This window comes from Coregonus clupeaformis, chromosome 18, assembly GCF_020615455.1.
Source record: "Coregonus clupeaformis isolate EN_2021a chromosome 18, ASM2061545v1, whole genome shotgun sequence".
Classification (NCBI taxonomy): Eukaryota; Metazoa; Chordata; class Actinopteri; order Salmoniformes; family Salmonidae; genus Coregonus; species Coregonus clupeaformis.
Window position 1 is genome coordinate 45,868,478 of NC_059209.1, and position 15,741 is coordinate 45,884,218.

At 40.9% G+C, this 15,741-nt stretch overlaps 2 protein-coding genes across 2 annotated transcripts in view; both read left to right on the plus strand.

Moving 5' to 3' along the window:
• The first annotated feature begins 87 nt into the window (after positions 1–87).
• LOC121530856 (BCL2/adenovirus E1B 19 kDa protein-interacting protein 3-like) lies at positions 88–9,397 on the plus strand. Its single transcript, XM_041836146.2, has 6 exons — positions 88–194; positions 3,353–3,608; positions 3,719–3,806; positions 3,937–4,043; positions 4,250–4,399; positions 7,108–9,397. The coding sequence occupies exons 1-6, from the start codon at positions 146–148 to the stop codon at positions 7,154–7,156; spliced, it is 699 nt and encodes a 232-aa protein (XP_041692080.1). The 5' UTR covers positions 88–145; the 3' UTR covers positions 7,157–9,397.
• A 1,993-nt stretch (positions 9,398–11,390) lies between these two features.
• LOC121530854 (dihydropyrimidinase-related protein 2) overlaps positions 11,391–15,741 on the plus strand; it is a 34,012-nt gene continuing 29,661 nt past the window's right edge. Inside the window, exon 1 of the mRNA XM_041836144.2 lies at positions 11,391–11,809. Coding sequence (XP_041692078.1) covers positions 11,768–11,809 — 42 coding nt within the window. The 5' untranslated portion in view covers positions 11,391–11,767. The remainder of the gene's footprint in view (positions 11,810–15,741) is intronic.

Sequence of the window (15,741 nt, forward strand, 5' to 3'; positions counted from 1 at the left end):
TATTTGTTTTCTTGCATAGTTTGGACAACAAATTAAAGTTTACGAAATAATTGTGAAAAGTCTCCCTCCGGGCCATTCATATATGATGCGCTTCCGCGCGCCATCGCTTACGGCATATTGACGAACACTAAATACGGAAGGCAACATGTCCACCGCTCCTCAGCAAAACAATAACGAGGAGCCTGGCCTCAACGGTAAGTATAATTGTAATCCTTTTCGAACAATCTCAAAAGTTTTAAATACATTTGCAACGAATGGGCTTGCTTTTCGTGGTATGTGTTTATAATCAAAAGGATATAGCAAAAGTTGTCTCTATTGGAATTTCCTCTGCTTCCACAGGGCGGGTAGTAGGGCGTAATATTGACCGTACGTCAACTTTGCTGATCCAATGGATTTACTTTAAATATTTGAGTGACAGGATTTCAACCAACCGTGGATAACTAAACGCTAGTTTGCCTTGGGGCGAGCTTAACCCATATCAAAACAAGTCAAAATAAAATGAGAACATAAATACAAATTTGCCGAATCAGAGCCAATTTTCCGTTTTTAGTTGTGTAATGTATTTACTTAACTCAATTTCCAGCTATTCATAAGGATTTTTGGTTTATAGAGTGTGTTCCACTGCATGAATTGTCGATTATCTGAATCCACAACAAGGCGAACAGAATGCTTTGGAACTGCTTGTCTACTGTGGAAAGAATGCAAAGCATCACCACTGACTACTAGACAATGTAAATTCTAGATTAAAAATTATAATTAATTCTAGAGTAAAAATTATCTGAACAACTAACGTTATAGGCCCATCAAATGCCCATAATACTCAGTGATACTGAGTGTCGTCATCATACCATATCCTTAGGCTTTCTCATAAGATTGACTAGCCTATCTTTAGTATCAATCTAATCAGTAATACAAATAAAACGATTTCAAATGTATACCTAACATTGAAGTACTTGATAACGCAATAGGCATATAACCTACTTCCACCCCAATGACAATTACTGTATGCTGAACAGACTCAATATTCATATGACCATCAGATGCAGTCTCAAAACTGCCAAAACAGTCCACTTTGGAGGAAAAAGCACAAGATTAAGATGGTATATGTTTTTGTTATCGGTGTCCTTGTATAGTACTTTCTGTCCCTGAGGCTCTGTCCCTTTGTAAAGTATGGCGATACAGTCTGTTTCTAGTAGCATGCACTGGGAAAGTCCTAGAAGAGGTTTAGTGAGTTGGATGTGGCTCAGGCTAAACTGGTTAACAGACAGGGGTGTGGGGAATGGAGCTTTGATTTGATGCTTTAGCTTAGCTTCCAGAGATTGCATAACTCTCCTCCCTCCCTGTGTTGGAGCAGTCTGGATTCCATTCGGGCAGGCTGCTGTGAGAGGCAGTACCACTATCATTATGAAATGTAGGCTATCGGCTGGATGCACTGGATAGTGTGTTTATTTATAGACAAAAAAAACAGATCGTGGTAAATTATGAATGATATAATAGGCATACTACTACAGATAATGGACCTTACTCCTGCACATTGATCTGGTACTGGCACTCCTTATATATAGCCTCATTCTTGTGTATTTTATTCCTCTTGTGTTACTATTTTAACGTTCTACATTTAATAGAATATGCACATTATGTAAGGGGACCTGTATTGGAAATGGAACCACATAACGTCACTGGCATAGTGGAATTTAGGCCACCCAATTCCAATTGATGTCCTGATAAAGAAATGTGTGAGTAAGATATTACTAAAATGTCACCCTCTGTTAAACTAATAATGTATGACTATTAGTAGACTAGAGCTTAGAGAGTTAATCAAATGTGCTTATATAAGATACATATTTGCCCAGCAACAGAGTATTTGTGTCTAATTAGGCAAGCAGAAGTGCAAAACGTTGAAACCAATAACAGGAGACCAGTTTCAAAAACAGATGTCCCCACACAGGGAAGGGGAGTGAGAGGCTTGCAGAATATTGTGAGAACAGCGATAACTATGTATGGGAATAGAGAAAAAATGCAGCCTGCCCGAGCAAGGAGTAGGCTATGATAAGAACATGCGTGTGTGTATGTGTGACCTGATGGTCAGGAGAGCAGAGGATAACCACATGAGCTAAACCCAGGTGTGAGTTTACAAGATGTGTACAGTGGAAAAATACAGCCCGCCTAAAGCGGGGTGGGATTTTTCCTCTGACGTGTGTATAAAAATATTGACTTTCAAACACAGAGATTCACGGTGATGTCGGGACCAAGAAAATACCCTCCCTCTGGCTAGAAACTCATTGCAGGTTTTGAAAATCACTGTTTTTTTACTACCTTTGAGATGTCACAGAGAAGCATTTTTTAGGACCTTATCTTTTTAACCACAGATCATAGAAACACACTGTTTTCACATATGTAGACACTGGTATTGTGCTGGAGATAATGAATATGAAAAGTGGTGGAATTGCTCTTTAATAGGCATGGGAGCTTGTTTATGACTTGAGCGAAGACTGAGAGCATGCTTTGTTCCAAAGTTGCAGCTTAAAGCAGGCTAGACTTAGAGTCCAGTGCCATGTTTTAAACTGAACTCTCCTGAAGTGCAGTATGTTTGTTTTTATTCATGGCGTCACTTGTTTCAATAATATGCACATTAAGCCTTTTTTTTACAAATAACCTCTACCGGTGTCTTTGACATCTAAAACCCTTGCATCCATGTCTATTTTTTGTTTTACAAAATGATTCTGCTTTCGTGCATATGGAGTTAGGCCTAATCCTCAAGAGTGTAGGGCAGCCATCCACCATGGCTCTCCTTGTTAACATGCACTGCTGTATGTTCCATACAGTGACTTTGCTTTACACATACTGTGAGTGGCTGAGTGCCAGACAAAGCACAGGTCTCATGCATCTGAGATAAAGGGTCCTAAACAGCAGAAGGGATGAATTGCTCTGCCAGGGGCTCTCTGCTATAGACCAACCTGAAATGCAAATGTCTGCTGATTTCAGGATCTATAGCCTAGATCTCCATTCAGCGTCAGTAAGTATTTTTGTGTCATGATGTTTTCTGTCTTTGTTGACCACGTCACTTAATTGCAAGCACTTACAGCAGCTATTTGGCCTTTTCCGAAGTACCACTGCCTTCTTTCTCCAGCTTGCTCATTTGAATCACAATAGCCACATAATAAAACAACAGTGCTACAAGTTCTCTTTTCAAAATGTCAATGTTTTTTAGTTTTGGTGCAGGTGCAGTAAGCCATGCATCGAATTTGAGAACTTGTCACTGCATCTTTACCATGGACTTATGTCACTATTATCAACATTTGTACTGATACCCACACTTACTCTGATCCCCATTTCATGGTTGTGTTTTCAGGGTCATGGGTAGAGCTGGAGATGAATGGAAACAACAGGAACCAGGCTCTGCTGCCAAACCCCAACACGGGGAATGGGAATGAGGGGGAGAGTCAGGCCCCTCAGGCCCTGGAGGTGGTGCCAGAGGAGGTGGAGGAGAGTCTGACAGGGGGGTTGGGGCACGTGCCCTCATCCTCCTCTATCCACAATGCAGACATGAAGAAGATCCTGCTGGATGCCCAGCATGAGTCCAGCCAGAGCAGCTCCTCCTGTGACAGGTAGGAAGGGAGTGTCATGTTTTTGGTGTGCCCACTCCCTGAGCTATTTTCTCCATGTTGGGGTGTTTGTATAATTTGCGTGTTTATTTTCGTCCTGTGTTGTGCCTCAGTCCTCACAGACCTTCCAGTCCAGATCAGGATCAGGATGACAGGCAGGTCACCTTTGACGTGGAGATGTCCAGTAGGAGAGGGAGCCAGGTACAACAACCCAGTCTGCTCTCATGTGTCTGTTCCTCCATCCATGCCCCTGACATCACTGTTACAGTATAGGCCTACAGTACCTCTCTGCTCACTCACCTGTGTGCTCTCTCTTTCTCCACATCTACAGTCAGAGGAGGAAGGCCCAGAGAAAGACAGAGAAGATGATATCCTGATGAACAAAGGTGCAGACTGGGTTGCAGATTGGTCCAGTCGTCCCGAAAACATTCCCCCCAAGTAAGGAGACACTGCACACAATCTAACATAAATAAACTTGTAGTCTAAATCATAGCAAAAATAGACAAAACGTATTCAATTCCATATCAATCCATGTAGAAAGTTAATGCATATAATACAAATTATAATTTTCTGTAGGAAGCCAATATAATTTGTTTCAAAATGGCCAACATGTTCAGTGATTATTTTTATTACTTTTTTTGTAGGGAGTTCCACTTCCAGCACCCCAGACACTCAGTATCCCTCAGCATGAGAAAGAGTGGAGCCATGAAGAAAGGGGGTGTCTTCTCTGCTGACTTCCTCAAAGTCTTCATCCCCTCCTTACTCCTATCTCACATCCTTGCCCTTGGTATCGGGTGAGTGACTGTACCATCTTACACAACTAGAAAATCAATTGGATGTGTGAGTATTTGTACACTGAACAAAAATATAAACGCTACATGTAAAGTGTTGGTCCCATGTTTCATGAGCTGAAATAAAATATCCCAGAAATGTTCCATACGCACAAAAAGATTATGTCTCAAAATCTTGTTCACAAATTTGTTTACATCTCTGTTAGTGAGCATTTCTCCTTTGCCAAGATAATCCATCCACCTGACAGGTGTGGCATTTCAAGAAGCTGATTAAATAGCATGATCATTACACAGGTGCACCTTGTGCTGGGGACAATAAAAGGCCACTCTAAAATGTGCAGTTTTGTCACACAACATTTTGTATACATCTGGCCCTTCATTGGACACTGTGTTAACAAATCTCCAAACGAGCTTCAATGCCATACAACACTCCTTCAGTAGCCTCCAACTGCTCTTAAACACTAGTAAAACTAAATGCATGCTCTTCAATCGAACGCTGCTGGCACCCACCCACCCGACTAGAATCACTACTCTCGACGGGTCTGACCTAGAGTATGTGGACAACTACAAATACCTAGGTGTCTGGTTAGACTGTAAACTCTCCTTCCAGACTCACATTAAGAATCTCCAATCCAAAGTTAAATCTAGAATCGGCTTCCTATTTCGCCTCGTTAAACTGACTATCCTACCGATCCTTGACTTCGGCGATGTAATTTACAAAATAGCCTCCAACACTCTACTCAGCAAATTGGATGTAGTCTATCACAGTGCCATCCGTTTTGTCTCCAAAGCCCCATACACTACCCACCACTGTGACCTGTACGCTCTTGTTGGCTGGTCCTCACTACATGTTCGTCGTCAAACCCACTGGCTCCAGGCCATCTATAAATCACTGCTAGGCAAATCCCCGCCTTATCTTAGCTCATTGGTCACCATAGCAGCACCCACCCATAGTCTGCGCTCCAGCAGGTATATCTCACTGGTCATCCCCAAAGCCAACACCTCCTTTGGCCGCCATTCCTTCCAGTTCTCTGCTGCCAATGACTGGAACGAATTGCAAAAAATCTCTGAAGCTGGAGACTCTTATCTCCCTCACTAACTTTAAGCATCAGTTGTCAGAGCACCTTACCGATCACTGCACCTGTACACAGCCCATCTGAAATTTGCCCACCCAACTACCTCATCCCTATATTGTTATTTATTTTGCTCTTTTGCACCCCAGTATCTCTATTTGCACATAATCTCTTGCACATCTAGCATTCCAGTGTTAATACTAATTGTAATTATTTTGCACTATAGCCTATTTATTGCCTTACCTCCATAACTTGCTACATTTGCACACACTGTATATATATTTTCTGTTGTATATATTTTTTTTGACTTTATGTTTTTTTACCCCATATGTAACTCTGTGTTGTTGTTTTTATCGCACTGCTTTGCTTTATCTTGGCCAGGTCGCAGTTGTAAATGAGAACTTGTTCTCAACTGGCTTACCTGGTTAAATAAAGGTAAAATAAAAATAAATAAAAAAACATAATGCCACATATGTCTAAAGTTTTGAGGGAGTGTGCGATTGGCAGGCTGACTGCAGGAATGTCCACCAGAGCGGTTGCCAGATAATTGAATGTTAATTTCTCTACCATAAGCCCCCTCCAACATTGTTTTAGCGAATTTGGCAGTACGTCCAACCGGCCTCACAACAGCAGACCACGTGTAACCACGCCACATCCGGCTTCTTTACCTGCGGGATCGTCTGAGACCAGCCACCTGGGCAGCTGATAAAACTGTGGGTTTGCACAACTGAAGAATTGCTGCACAAACTGTCAGAAATTGTCTCAGGGAAGCTCATCTGTGTGCTTGACCTGAATGCAGTTCGGCGTTATAACCGACTTCAGTGGGCAAATGCTCACCTTCGATGCCCACTGGCACGCTGGAGAAGTGTGTTCTTCAAGGATTAATCCCGGTTTCAACTGTACCAGGCAGATGGCAGATATCGTGCATGGCGTCATGCGGGCAAGCGGTTTGTTGATGTCAACGTTGTGAACAGAGTGCCCCATGGGGGCGGTGGGGTTATGGTATGGGCAGGCATAAAATTGCATTTTATCGATGGCAATTTGAATGCACAGAGATACCATGACGGGATCCTGAGGCCCATTGTCGTGCCATTCATCCGCCACCATCACCTCATGTTTCAGCATGATAATTCCTGGAAGCTGAAATGTCCCAGTTCTTCTATGGCCTGTATACTCACCAAATATGTCACCCATTGAGCATGTTTGGGATGCTCTGGATTGACGTGTATGATAGCGTGTTCCCACCAATATCCAGCAATTTCACACAGCCATTGAAGAGGAGGGGACAACTTTCCACAGGCCACAATCAACAGCCTGATCAACTCTATGCCAAGGAGATGTGTTGCGCTGCATGAGGCAAATGGTGGTCACCCCAGATACTGACTGGTTTTTTGATCCACGCCCCTACCTCTTTTTTTTTAAAGGTATCTGTGACCAACAGATGCATATCTGTATACCCATTCATGTGGAATCCATTGATTAGGGCCTGATTAATTTATTTCAATTGACTGATTTCCTTATATGAACTGTAACTCAGTAAAATCTTTGAAATTGTTGCATGTTGTGTTTATATTTTTGTTCAGTGTAGATTATGTCTGCTGTTGAATCATTGTCATGCTGTACTTATTCTCTCCTTAGGGTCTACATTGGAAAGAGACTCACCACGCCTTCCACCAGCTCTTTCTAAAACCAAACTAAAGCAGTGCCTGGAAGTCGCATCAAAATTGTCTTGTCGAAAAAATAGTTGTGCTATAAGGTCCTCTTTTCCTCTGCATCCATTGTACACCTAGCTAGCTTCCACCTCCCTTTTCCGTTCTATTCATCCATTCTATATTCTGTTTTCAACTCAGATTTTTTTCATACGTTTTTACCACTTTATTTAACACTGACTCACCCCAGTCTTTTTATGTTGGGTGCTTTTGGAAGGTTCACGATTCGTGAATGTTTGGGAACCTTTACCTTTTGATACAGATTGGGCACAGTGCGAACTGTACCATCGGACAGTAATGACCACTAGCAACCCATAATAGTTCACAGCCCCTGCCTGAACCTGAGTGTGGTACTTTTGTAACAAATTATTCTCAATTCAGCTATTGAAATCCTGTACTGCACAAACACTGAGGTGGCTGGTATTGGATGGCAGGGGGCCTGAATGTTTGGGAATCTCTGAGATTTCCATATAGATGCCTTAGCTTAGACAGAGATTGTGCTGTGAGAAGTCTAGGAGTGTTTATCTTCCTGCTCCTTACTCCAAATCAGTTAATTGCATAGTGACTTGCACCTGAACCAAAAATAAGCTCCATATCTGAAGTACACCTTTCAAGAGTTGCAGTGACTGAATCAAGTGGTATTGTTGTTCAGTTTTTTTTATTGCAATGAGTTTGGAATACTTTTTAGCCCAGACTTTAATTCAGGAGAAGTTTTGTTGTATTCCACCCTATTCTAGTTATACCTAATTGTTGTCATATTTTAGTAGCCCCAAACAATATTCTCTAAAGGGGGTGGTCTCTTGGTGAAAGGGTGTGAATATTAATACTAGTGGCTACTGCAGGTTTCCATTGATTATCAGGAAAACATCCTAGCAAATAGTTATACAGATGGGGGTGTTGATGCAGAAAGAGTAGCACATCTAAATGCTCTACAGTACATGGTGGAGTACTGTAGTAGTAAGGAGAAGGGGAAAGTTTGAATGAAGATGTCATTTTTATGTACAGTAGATATAGTATAGTAGATACAAATATACACAACCTGCCTGCTGTTCAGCAACTCAAATGTGTCAATGCTACACATTCTTCCTTTCTTTTGTCATATCTTATTTATTTTTTCAAGCTGATTCTAGAAACCTTTGAATCAAAGTTTTCCTGTGTGGTTACACACCCTCAGAGTGAGATCCAGTGTATAGGTCCAGGCACCATACTGAGTTGGATGTATTAGCAGACTTATGATATAACTGGCCACAAATGACTACTGCATAGTGCCAAATATAGATATCTTTTCATCTCAGCGCTTTCATTGCATTGGAAAGTTACCACTGACACTGATCTCTCAATTATTGGACAAGTTGAACTATAGGGTTAGACTAACTCAAACAGTGACATGCCCTCCTATCTCCAGCTCTGATAAGTCATCTACCTTGTTTTGACATGTCCTTTGGTGATCTATTTTGAGATTTTCATGATTCTTATGGGGAACATTTTGTGTAAGCATGGGATCTATTCAGCCAGTCCCCATAGGTAGACATTATCTACCTTATTATGGCAATGTAAGCAATGCTTTTTGTATATATGTTTAACACTGACCTATTTTAAGAATTATGAAATCTGATAAAGGACTGTTTTTTGGCATGTTTTATTTTCATCACACTAGGTAATCACGCTAGGTAATTATCCCAGGAACTCCTGGGAAAGTGACTATATAGAACCAGCACTTCACCACTGTATTGAGTTGCTTGGTGATTTTGGGTTTTGTATTGTATTAGGGGGAAGGTTGGTGGGCAATGGGGATAGGTGTGATGACATGAGTGTTTTATTTTTTCTGAGTTGGATTGTTTTTTTGTGCCTCTTCTTGGTTTGTACCAACTCAAAGTAACTCCCATTGCATGCATGCCTTTAGTTTGTAATTGGCATTTACGTAGTATAATTCACGAGATGCCAAAGGTTGTCATAGCTTTCATTAAAATTGTGAAGTCCATCCTTGTTTGTAAGGCAGAATAAGTATGCACATTATCATTGTTATGTTATTATTTTCTGATAATCCAAAATACAAACTGAAAGATGCTTTTCTTGTTTGTATGGAGGGCAGGGCCCTCAGGAATTCATTGAACATGCTTGTAAAAAAAATATTCTAGAAGCAAGAAGTTTCAGCCATGTAGTTTGATTAATTGTAATAATATTGGAAAAACTGACATTAAAATGAGAAATGAACCACAGTACTCTCAATAAGTGTTTTTCATGTTTTTGAAAGGTGAAAATGCAGACCAGAAATGTATTGTAAAACACATCACGTTGTAAAAGAAAATTATGGAAATAACATTGCTTTTTGTGAAACCCCCTCCTACTAAGGGGGGTATAAGTGGGAAGAGCATATTAAAACCTTTTGAATAGGAAAAAGCGGGAGGGCATAAACTGTCTGTGCCCTCATTTTAAGTGAGAATGAGTGGAGCAGTAGAGGATTGATGCTTTCCAAATATTTGAGTTCCTTGTAAATGCATGTCAACAGAAGAGGAAGGTGGGTGATAGATTAGTGTCAATTTGTCTCTTTGGCGGCTTTACATTGCTGACCTGGATGCATGATGTGCTCTGTATCTTGATGCATGATGTGCTCTGTATCTTGATGCATGAAAGGTACAAAGAATAGCAAGGACATGTGCAGAGGTCACACATTATTGTCTGATGTTATTGAACCTAGACAGCATGGACTGGGTAGAAGTAACAGTGCATTCTCTCCATATTTTCTAACAGTGATGCACTAAATCAATAATATGGGTCAAATTGACCATTTCGCATTGATCTTAATATCGGTGAAAGGTTATAGATTGTTGCAAGCAAGGTATGTCGCCGTTTTGTCTGTCATGTAGGCCTAAATAATGTCAATTTACCCCTTTTACCACGTTACGGAGCAGTTCATGTTGAGGCTTAGAGGAATAATTATGTAAATAGAAAAGTACTGGATTTGGACGTGTCTGTCCTTTAAGCTTCAACATGAAATGTCTCTAAATTAATGTTTACATTTCTGTGTGATTTTTTTTTAGTCTGTGTGTATGCCGGAACAATGTTTTGTAGGAAAGAGATCCCTCTTGGTTCATCCCATTCATGTATCCATTGATTATTGTATATTCCATGAGAGGGACAAATACCGGTCATGGCTAGCCGGGATACAGTTTATGTCAAATTGAAGTTGCTTTTTTTGCATTTTAGCTAACCCTAACCTTTTCCTAACCATAACCTAATTATCCTAACCTGCTACATTAATTATCCTAAGCTGCTGAGTAAATTCTAACCTAATACTAAAAGTCAATTCTGACATAAACTGTAAACCGGTACTATCTAGTCAAAACCACAAATACCTCATTGTAAATCCATGGCAACAGAGGAGGGGTTTGGGGATTTCAGACATTTTGATTGGCTAACCGCAGGTGTTCTGATGTTGAAGGTGGTGGTATGTTTTTTTTGTGTGTTTTTTTTCCTGGGGTTTGAGACCAAGTTGTTTGGATTTGAAAATCCAATTTTCTGTATTGGAAGGGGGCGCTAGGGGCTGTGTTTGCTTGTCCATGTTGGTGTTTGAGTGAGAAAGACAGAGGAGAACCAATCAGTAAAAAAGCACATCCTCTTTGTTATAGATGCATCGTGATGACAACATCAAAATAGCCTTTCCAGACTTTGAAGTCAGGAGGACTTAGAGTTAGGTGTTAGCCAGACTAGCTGGGCCTATACAAGTGAATGGCCTCCTTTACTTGTGTCATTTTATTTGTAAGAAATAAATGAAATAGCTATTTTTTATTAAGGAATGAATTAAATCAACATGCACATCACTTTCATATTGTTTAGTGGAAAATAACAGCATGTAATCCATAAGGCTTCCACACACATTATGTATATTACTAAATAAACACTTAATTGGTTTTGATCAAAGGTGGTGGTTAAACTTTAAACCTGACAGTACCTTGTCACAATAGAGTTGGTATAGGAACATCAGTGTGTTGGCCTTTTCCTCATTCCATTAGTAACACAGGTTACATTCATGGTGACCATGCACAACTTGATTATACAGGTTAGGGTTATTCGTGACACACAAACACACACACAGCCCTTTTGACTTTGCTTGTCCTTTCTATATAAAGGAAGTTGCATTGTTTCAGACAAGTCAAATGAGCGTTAGTGTCACTCCTTCTTCTCTCATGCTCCAGACTTGGCCTGTAGCAGGTGAGCTGGAGAGCGAAGATGGGAGCAGGGTGGGACATTGCGCATGCACGGTGGCCATGGCCCTCATCACCGGTTATATTCTCGCTCCCTTTTGGTGACTGACTGTCTGGCAGGCTTGGCTCAGCATTGGAACGTGAGGAAAGACTGTCAGACCTTTTAGGTTCATTTAGCAAACCTCGTTGGACGTTGGAACGGATAGAGCTATTTGACGAATTTAGTCCTTGGTTCTGTTGCAGGCGATAGCTGCAGACACAATTTTGTCTGGGCGTCGACTGTTCTCAACCCATCCGAGCATCCATTCCTTTCATTGCTAGCGGTCTAGCTAACATCAGTGAGGTGACTACCATAATCGAGGAGGCTGACAACGCGCCGCTAAGATGTCCGGGTACCAGGGAAAGAAAAATATCCCACGCATTACAGTGAGTATAGTGTTTTAAATGCTTATACTTTTACAAAATGGTATGTAAAATCTAGACCGGCAATGCATGGCTGAATAAGCTAGCAGTGGGGATTACACAGTTAGCTTGCTAGCTACAGCTAGCATAGTCCATCTGAGGAGGAGGGGGTCCATTCATACCAATGCAATGTCACCACTTGCACTGCTATAATAAACAAAGGCACGGTAATTGGTCATAAGAAATTGAACCCATTGTAAACCGTTCATGCGCTCATGTCATTGGAATACTCATTGGCACGCGCATTTTATTATGTGCATGCTATTTTGCAGCCATTCCATATCCTACCATGTTAGACGATTTAGCCTAGCCTGCAGGCTTAGGAGAAAAAAATAGATGATTGTGACAAATATTGTATCTTCTTAATCCTTATATTCAGATGTATTATATTATACTTTTAATGCAGTATTGGTAATACTGTAGTTATAGATCTTGGGGATACCATAATATACAATCGAATGTGAGAAAAATCCCAGCAACGATTTTAGTTATTTTCCTAATTGTTTGGAAAATATATTAATTGAATACATATGTATTTGTCACAACAATTCGTCCTATCAACTCAAGACAGCAAAGGGTTAATTTGCCATGATGACATTTGAGGATGGGGACATAATAGTTGAAAGGGCAAAAACAATTTCTGTAAAGTAGGTCATTGGATGAAATCCATCCTTGCTGGTTGCTATAAAAGCTGTGATCATGAAGGCCTAGCTTCTGACTGTATGCTGAAATATACTGTAGATACAGTAATGACATTTAGGCATTAATGGCTTGAATCAAATAACAAACCACACATTTGCGTGCGTTCCTCTCTAAAATATATGAATTATTGAAATAAAATGGTTCTTGATAGCTGTCCCTTTTGTTTCTACAAGGGCAGCATGGAGGGGAACTGGGATTGAGGGGGTGGTATTTTCAGGCAGCTGTCGGATCTCCCTCACAACTGGAGGAGGCCTATCTAAACCCCTAACATCTCAGGCATTGCATACAGACTACTCAATCCCAGCAGCCCCGGCCTTCAGATGACAGCATGGTGTCGCTTTAAAGGGGGCCCTGTTACTTGCATGAACTAGGCTACTCTTTCACCCCACCTAAGCAAAGAGAGAAGTTATGGGATGCTGGTAATGTACATGGCTTTGGCTGTGGGGAGGTATGCTGAGGAGTATTTTTCTCAGCTCTTCTGACAAGTAAATATTTGTATTATTATTATTATTTGTTTTTCTATCAGGGGGTGCTGCAGCACCCTCAGCACACCTACTTCCCGCAGCTATGCCTAGACCTACTGAACATTTGACCTGTAGCCATAGAGATAGATAGAGGACTCTAGTGCCCAAAAGCCAGTTTTAGCATGGACAACGCCATTGAGGACTTTCATCATTTCTAAGTAGTCAACTGGGTGGGACTTCCTATGGGTTATAGACATGCTCCGTAACTTTAGCAACTGTTAAGTATTTTTTTTACCGCCCGCTTTGGGCAGGATGTGTCAATGTGTAATTCATACATGGAGAATCTGAGAATTGCTATCTTACCAGGGTTTCCGTTAGGAAAATGTGGCGTCGGACATTTGACCGGCAGTATCTTAATTTAGCGGACATTTGAGGGCATCCACGGAGCATGAGGGCATCCACCCATGGAGCACTGAAATAAATCACATTTGATTACGTTAATTCATATTAACAGAACATGCAAGTCGAGGATGCAACGATGTGCGGTCCTTCTTACCTAATTCTGATGCACACTTTGAAGATGCTAGAATAACTGTCCACATTTACTTTTCCTTAGCCAACAACACGATTAACGAACAGCAAAATCACTAGCCTATGTCAATCTACTATCCCCCATAGTAGAAAAGTTTACCTATTCTATTGGTCAGCTTTTCGAGAAAGAAATAGCCTATTCCAAACAGACTCTGGAACAGTTGTGGGACGATAGATCAGAATGTTTAGCTTAAAATGTTCATAAACTATGATTTCTTCATATTATAAGAGCAGCAATGCATGCAAGGCAGTAGGCTATGGATGAATGTTCGTTCCATAATGCAATTAGCGGGAAAACACAGTTGTCAAAGGCGCATCGCAAATGCGAGCGGTTTCATGTGACAGAGATGAAAATATCAGTTCGAAATTTAGAACGAGGGGAGATCTAATATGCAACAACTAGCATGGGTTTCTTATATGACTATGATTGTGCCTTTAGCTACTGGACAATGAAAGAAAGTTCATATAAAATAATTGCCTCTGGATATGGTCTGATTTTGGCTAGGCTACGTTGAAGCAAGGTAAGACATGCCTACAGTTGAAGTCGGAAGTTTACATACACTTAGGTTGGAGTCATTAAAACTTGTTTTTCAACCACTCCACACATTTCTTGTTAACAAACTATAGTTTTGGCAAGTCGGTTAGGACATCTACTTTGTGCATGACACAAGTCATTTTTCCAACAATTGTTTACAGAAAGATTATTTAACTTATAATTCACTGTATCACAATTCCAGTGGGTCAGAAGTTTACATACAGTACGTTGACTGTGCCTTTAAACAGCTTGGAAAATTCCAGAAAATGATGTCATAGCTTTAGAAGCTTCCGAAAGGCTAATTGACATCATTTGAGTCAATTGGATGTGTACCTGTGGATGTATCTCAAGGCCTACCTTCAAACTCAGTGCCTCTTTGCTTGACATCATGGGGAAATCAAAAGAAATCAGCCAAGACCTCAGAAAAAACATTGTAGACCTCCACAAGTCTGGTTCATCCTTGGGAGCAATTTCCAAACACCTCAAGTTACCACGTTCATCTGTACAAACAATAGTACGCAAGTATAAACACCATGGGACCACGCAGCTGTCATACCGCTCAGGAAGGAGACGCGTTCTGTCTCCTAGAGATTAACGTACTTTGGTGCGAAAAGTGCAAATCAATCCCAGAACAACAGCAAAGGATCTTGTGAAGATGCTGGAGGAAACAGGTACAAAAGTATCTATATCCACAGTAAAACGAGTACTATATCGACATAACCTGAAAGGCCGCTCAGCAAGGAAGAAGCCACTGCTCCAAAACCGCCATAAAAAAGACAGACTACGGTTTGCAACTGCACATGGGGACAAAGATCGTACTTTTTGGAGAAATGTCCTCTGTTCTGATGAAACAAAAATAGAACTGTTTGGCCATAATGACCATTGTTTTGTTAGGAGGAAAAAGGGGGTTGCTTGCAAGCCGAAGAACACCGTCCCAACCGTGAAGCACGGGGGTGGCAGCATCATGCTGTGGGGGTGCTTTGCTGCAGGAGGGACTGGTGGGTCTTCCAAATCGACAATGACCCCAAGCATACTTACAAAGTTGTGGCAAAATGGCTTAAGGACAACAAAGTCAAGGTATTGGAGTGGCCATCACAAAGCCCTAACCTCAATTCTATAGAAAATGTTTGGGCAGAACTGAAAAAGCATGTGCGAGCAAGGAGGCCTACAACCCTGACTCAGTTACACCAGCTCTGTCAGGAGGAATGGGACAAAATTCACCCAACTTATTGTGAGAAGCTTGTGGAAGGCTACCCAAAACGTTTGACCCAAGTTAAACAATTTAAAGGCAATGCTACCAAATACTAATTGAGTGTACAGTGAGGGAAAAAAGTATTTGATCCCCTGCTGATTTTGTACGTTTGCCCACTGACAAAGAAATGATCAGTCTATAATTTTAATGGTAGGTTTATTTGAACAGTGAGAGACAGAATAACAACAAAAAAATCCAGAAAACGCATGTCGAAAATGTTAGAAATTGATTTGCATTTTAATGAGGGAAATAAGTATTTGACCCCCTCTCAATCAGAAAGATTTCTGGCTCTTTTATACAGGTAACGAGCTGAGATTAGGAGCACACAAGGGAGTGCTCCTAATCTCAGCTT

Bases quoted from the DNA above. Each gene is read 5' to 3' on its own strand.
- LOC121530856 (XM_041836146.2), top strand. From the start codon at position 146: ATGTCCACCGCTCCTCAGCAAAACAATAACGAGGAGCCTGGCCTCAAC. The intron at 195-3,352 runs GTAAGTATAATT...TTGTGTTTTCAG, and splicing joins CGAGGAGCCTGGCCTCAACG to GGTCATGGGTAGAGCTGGAG. The intron at 3,609-3,718 runs GTAGGAAGGGAG...GTTGTGCCTCAG, and splicing joins AGCAGCTCCTCCTGTGACAG to TCCTCACAGACCTTCCAGTC.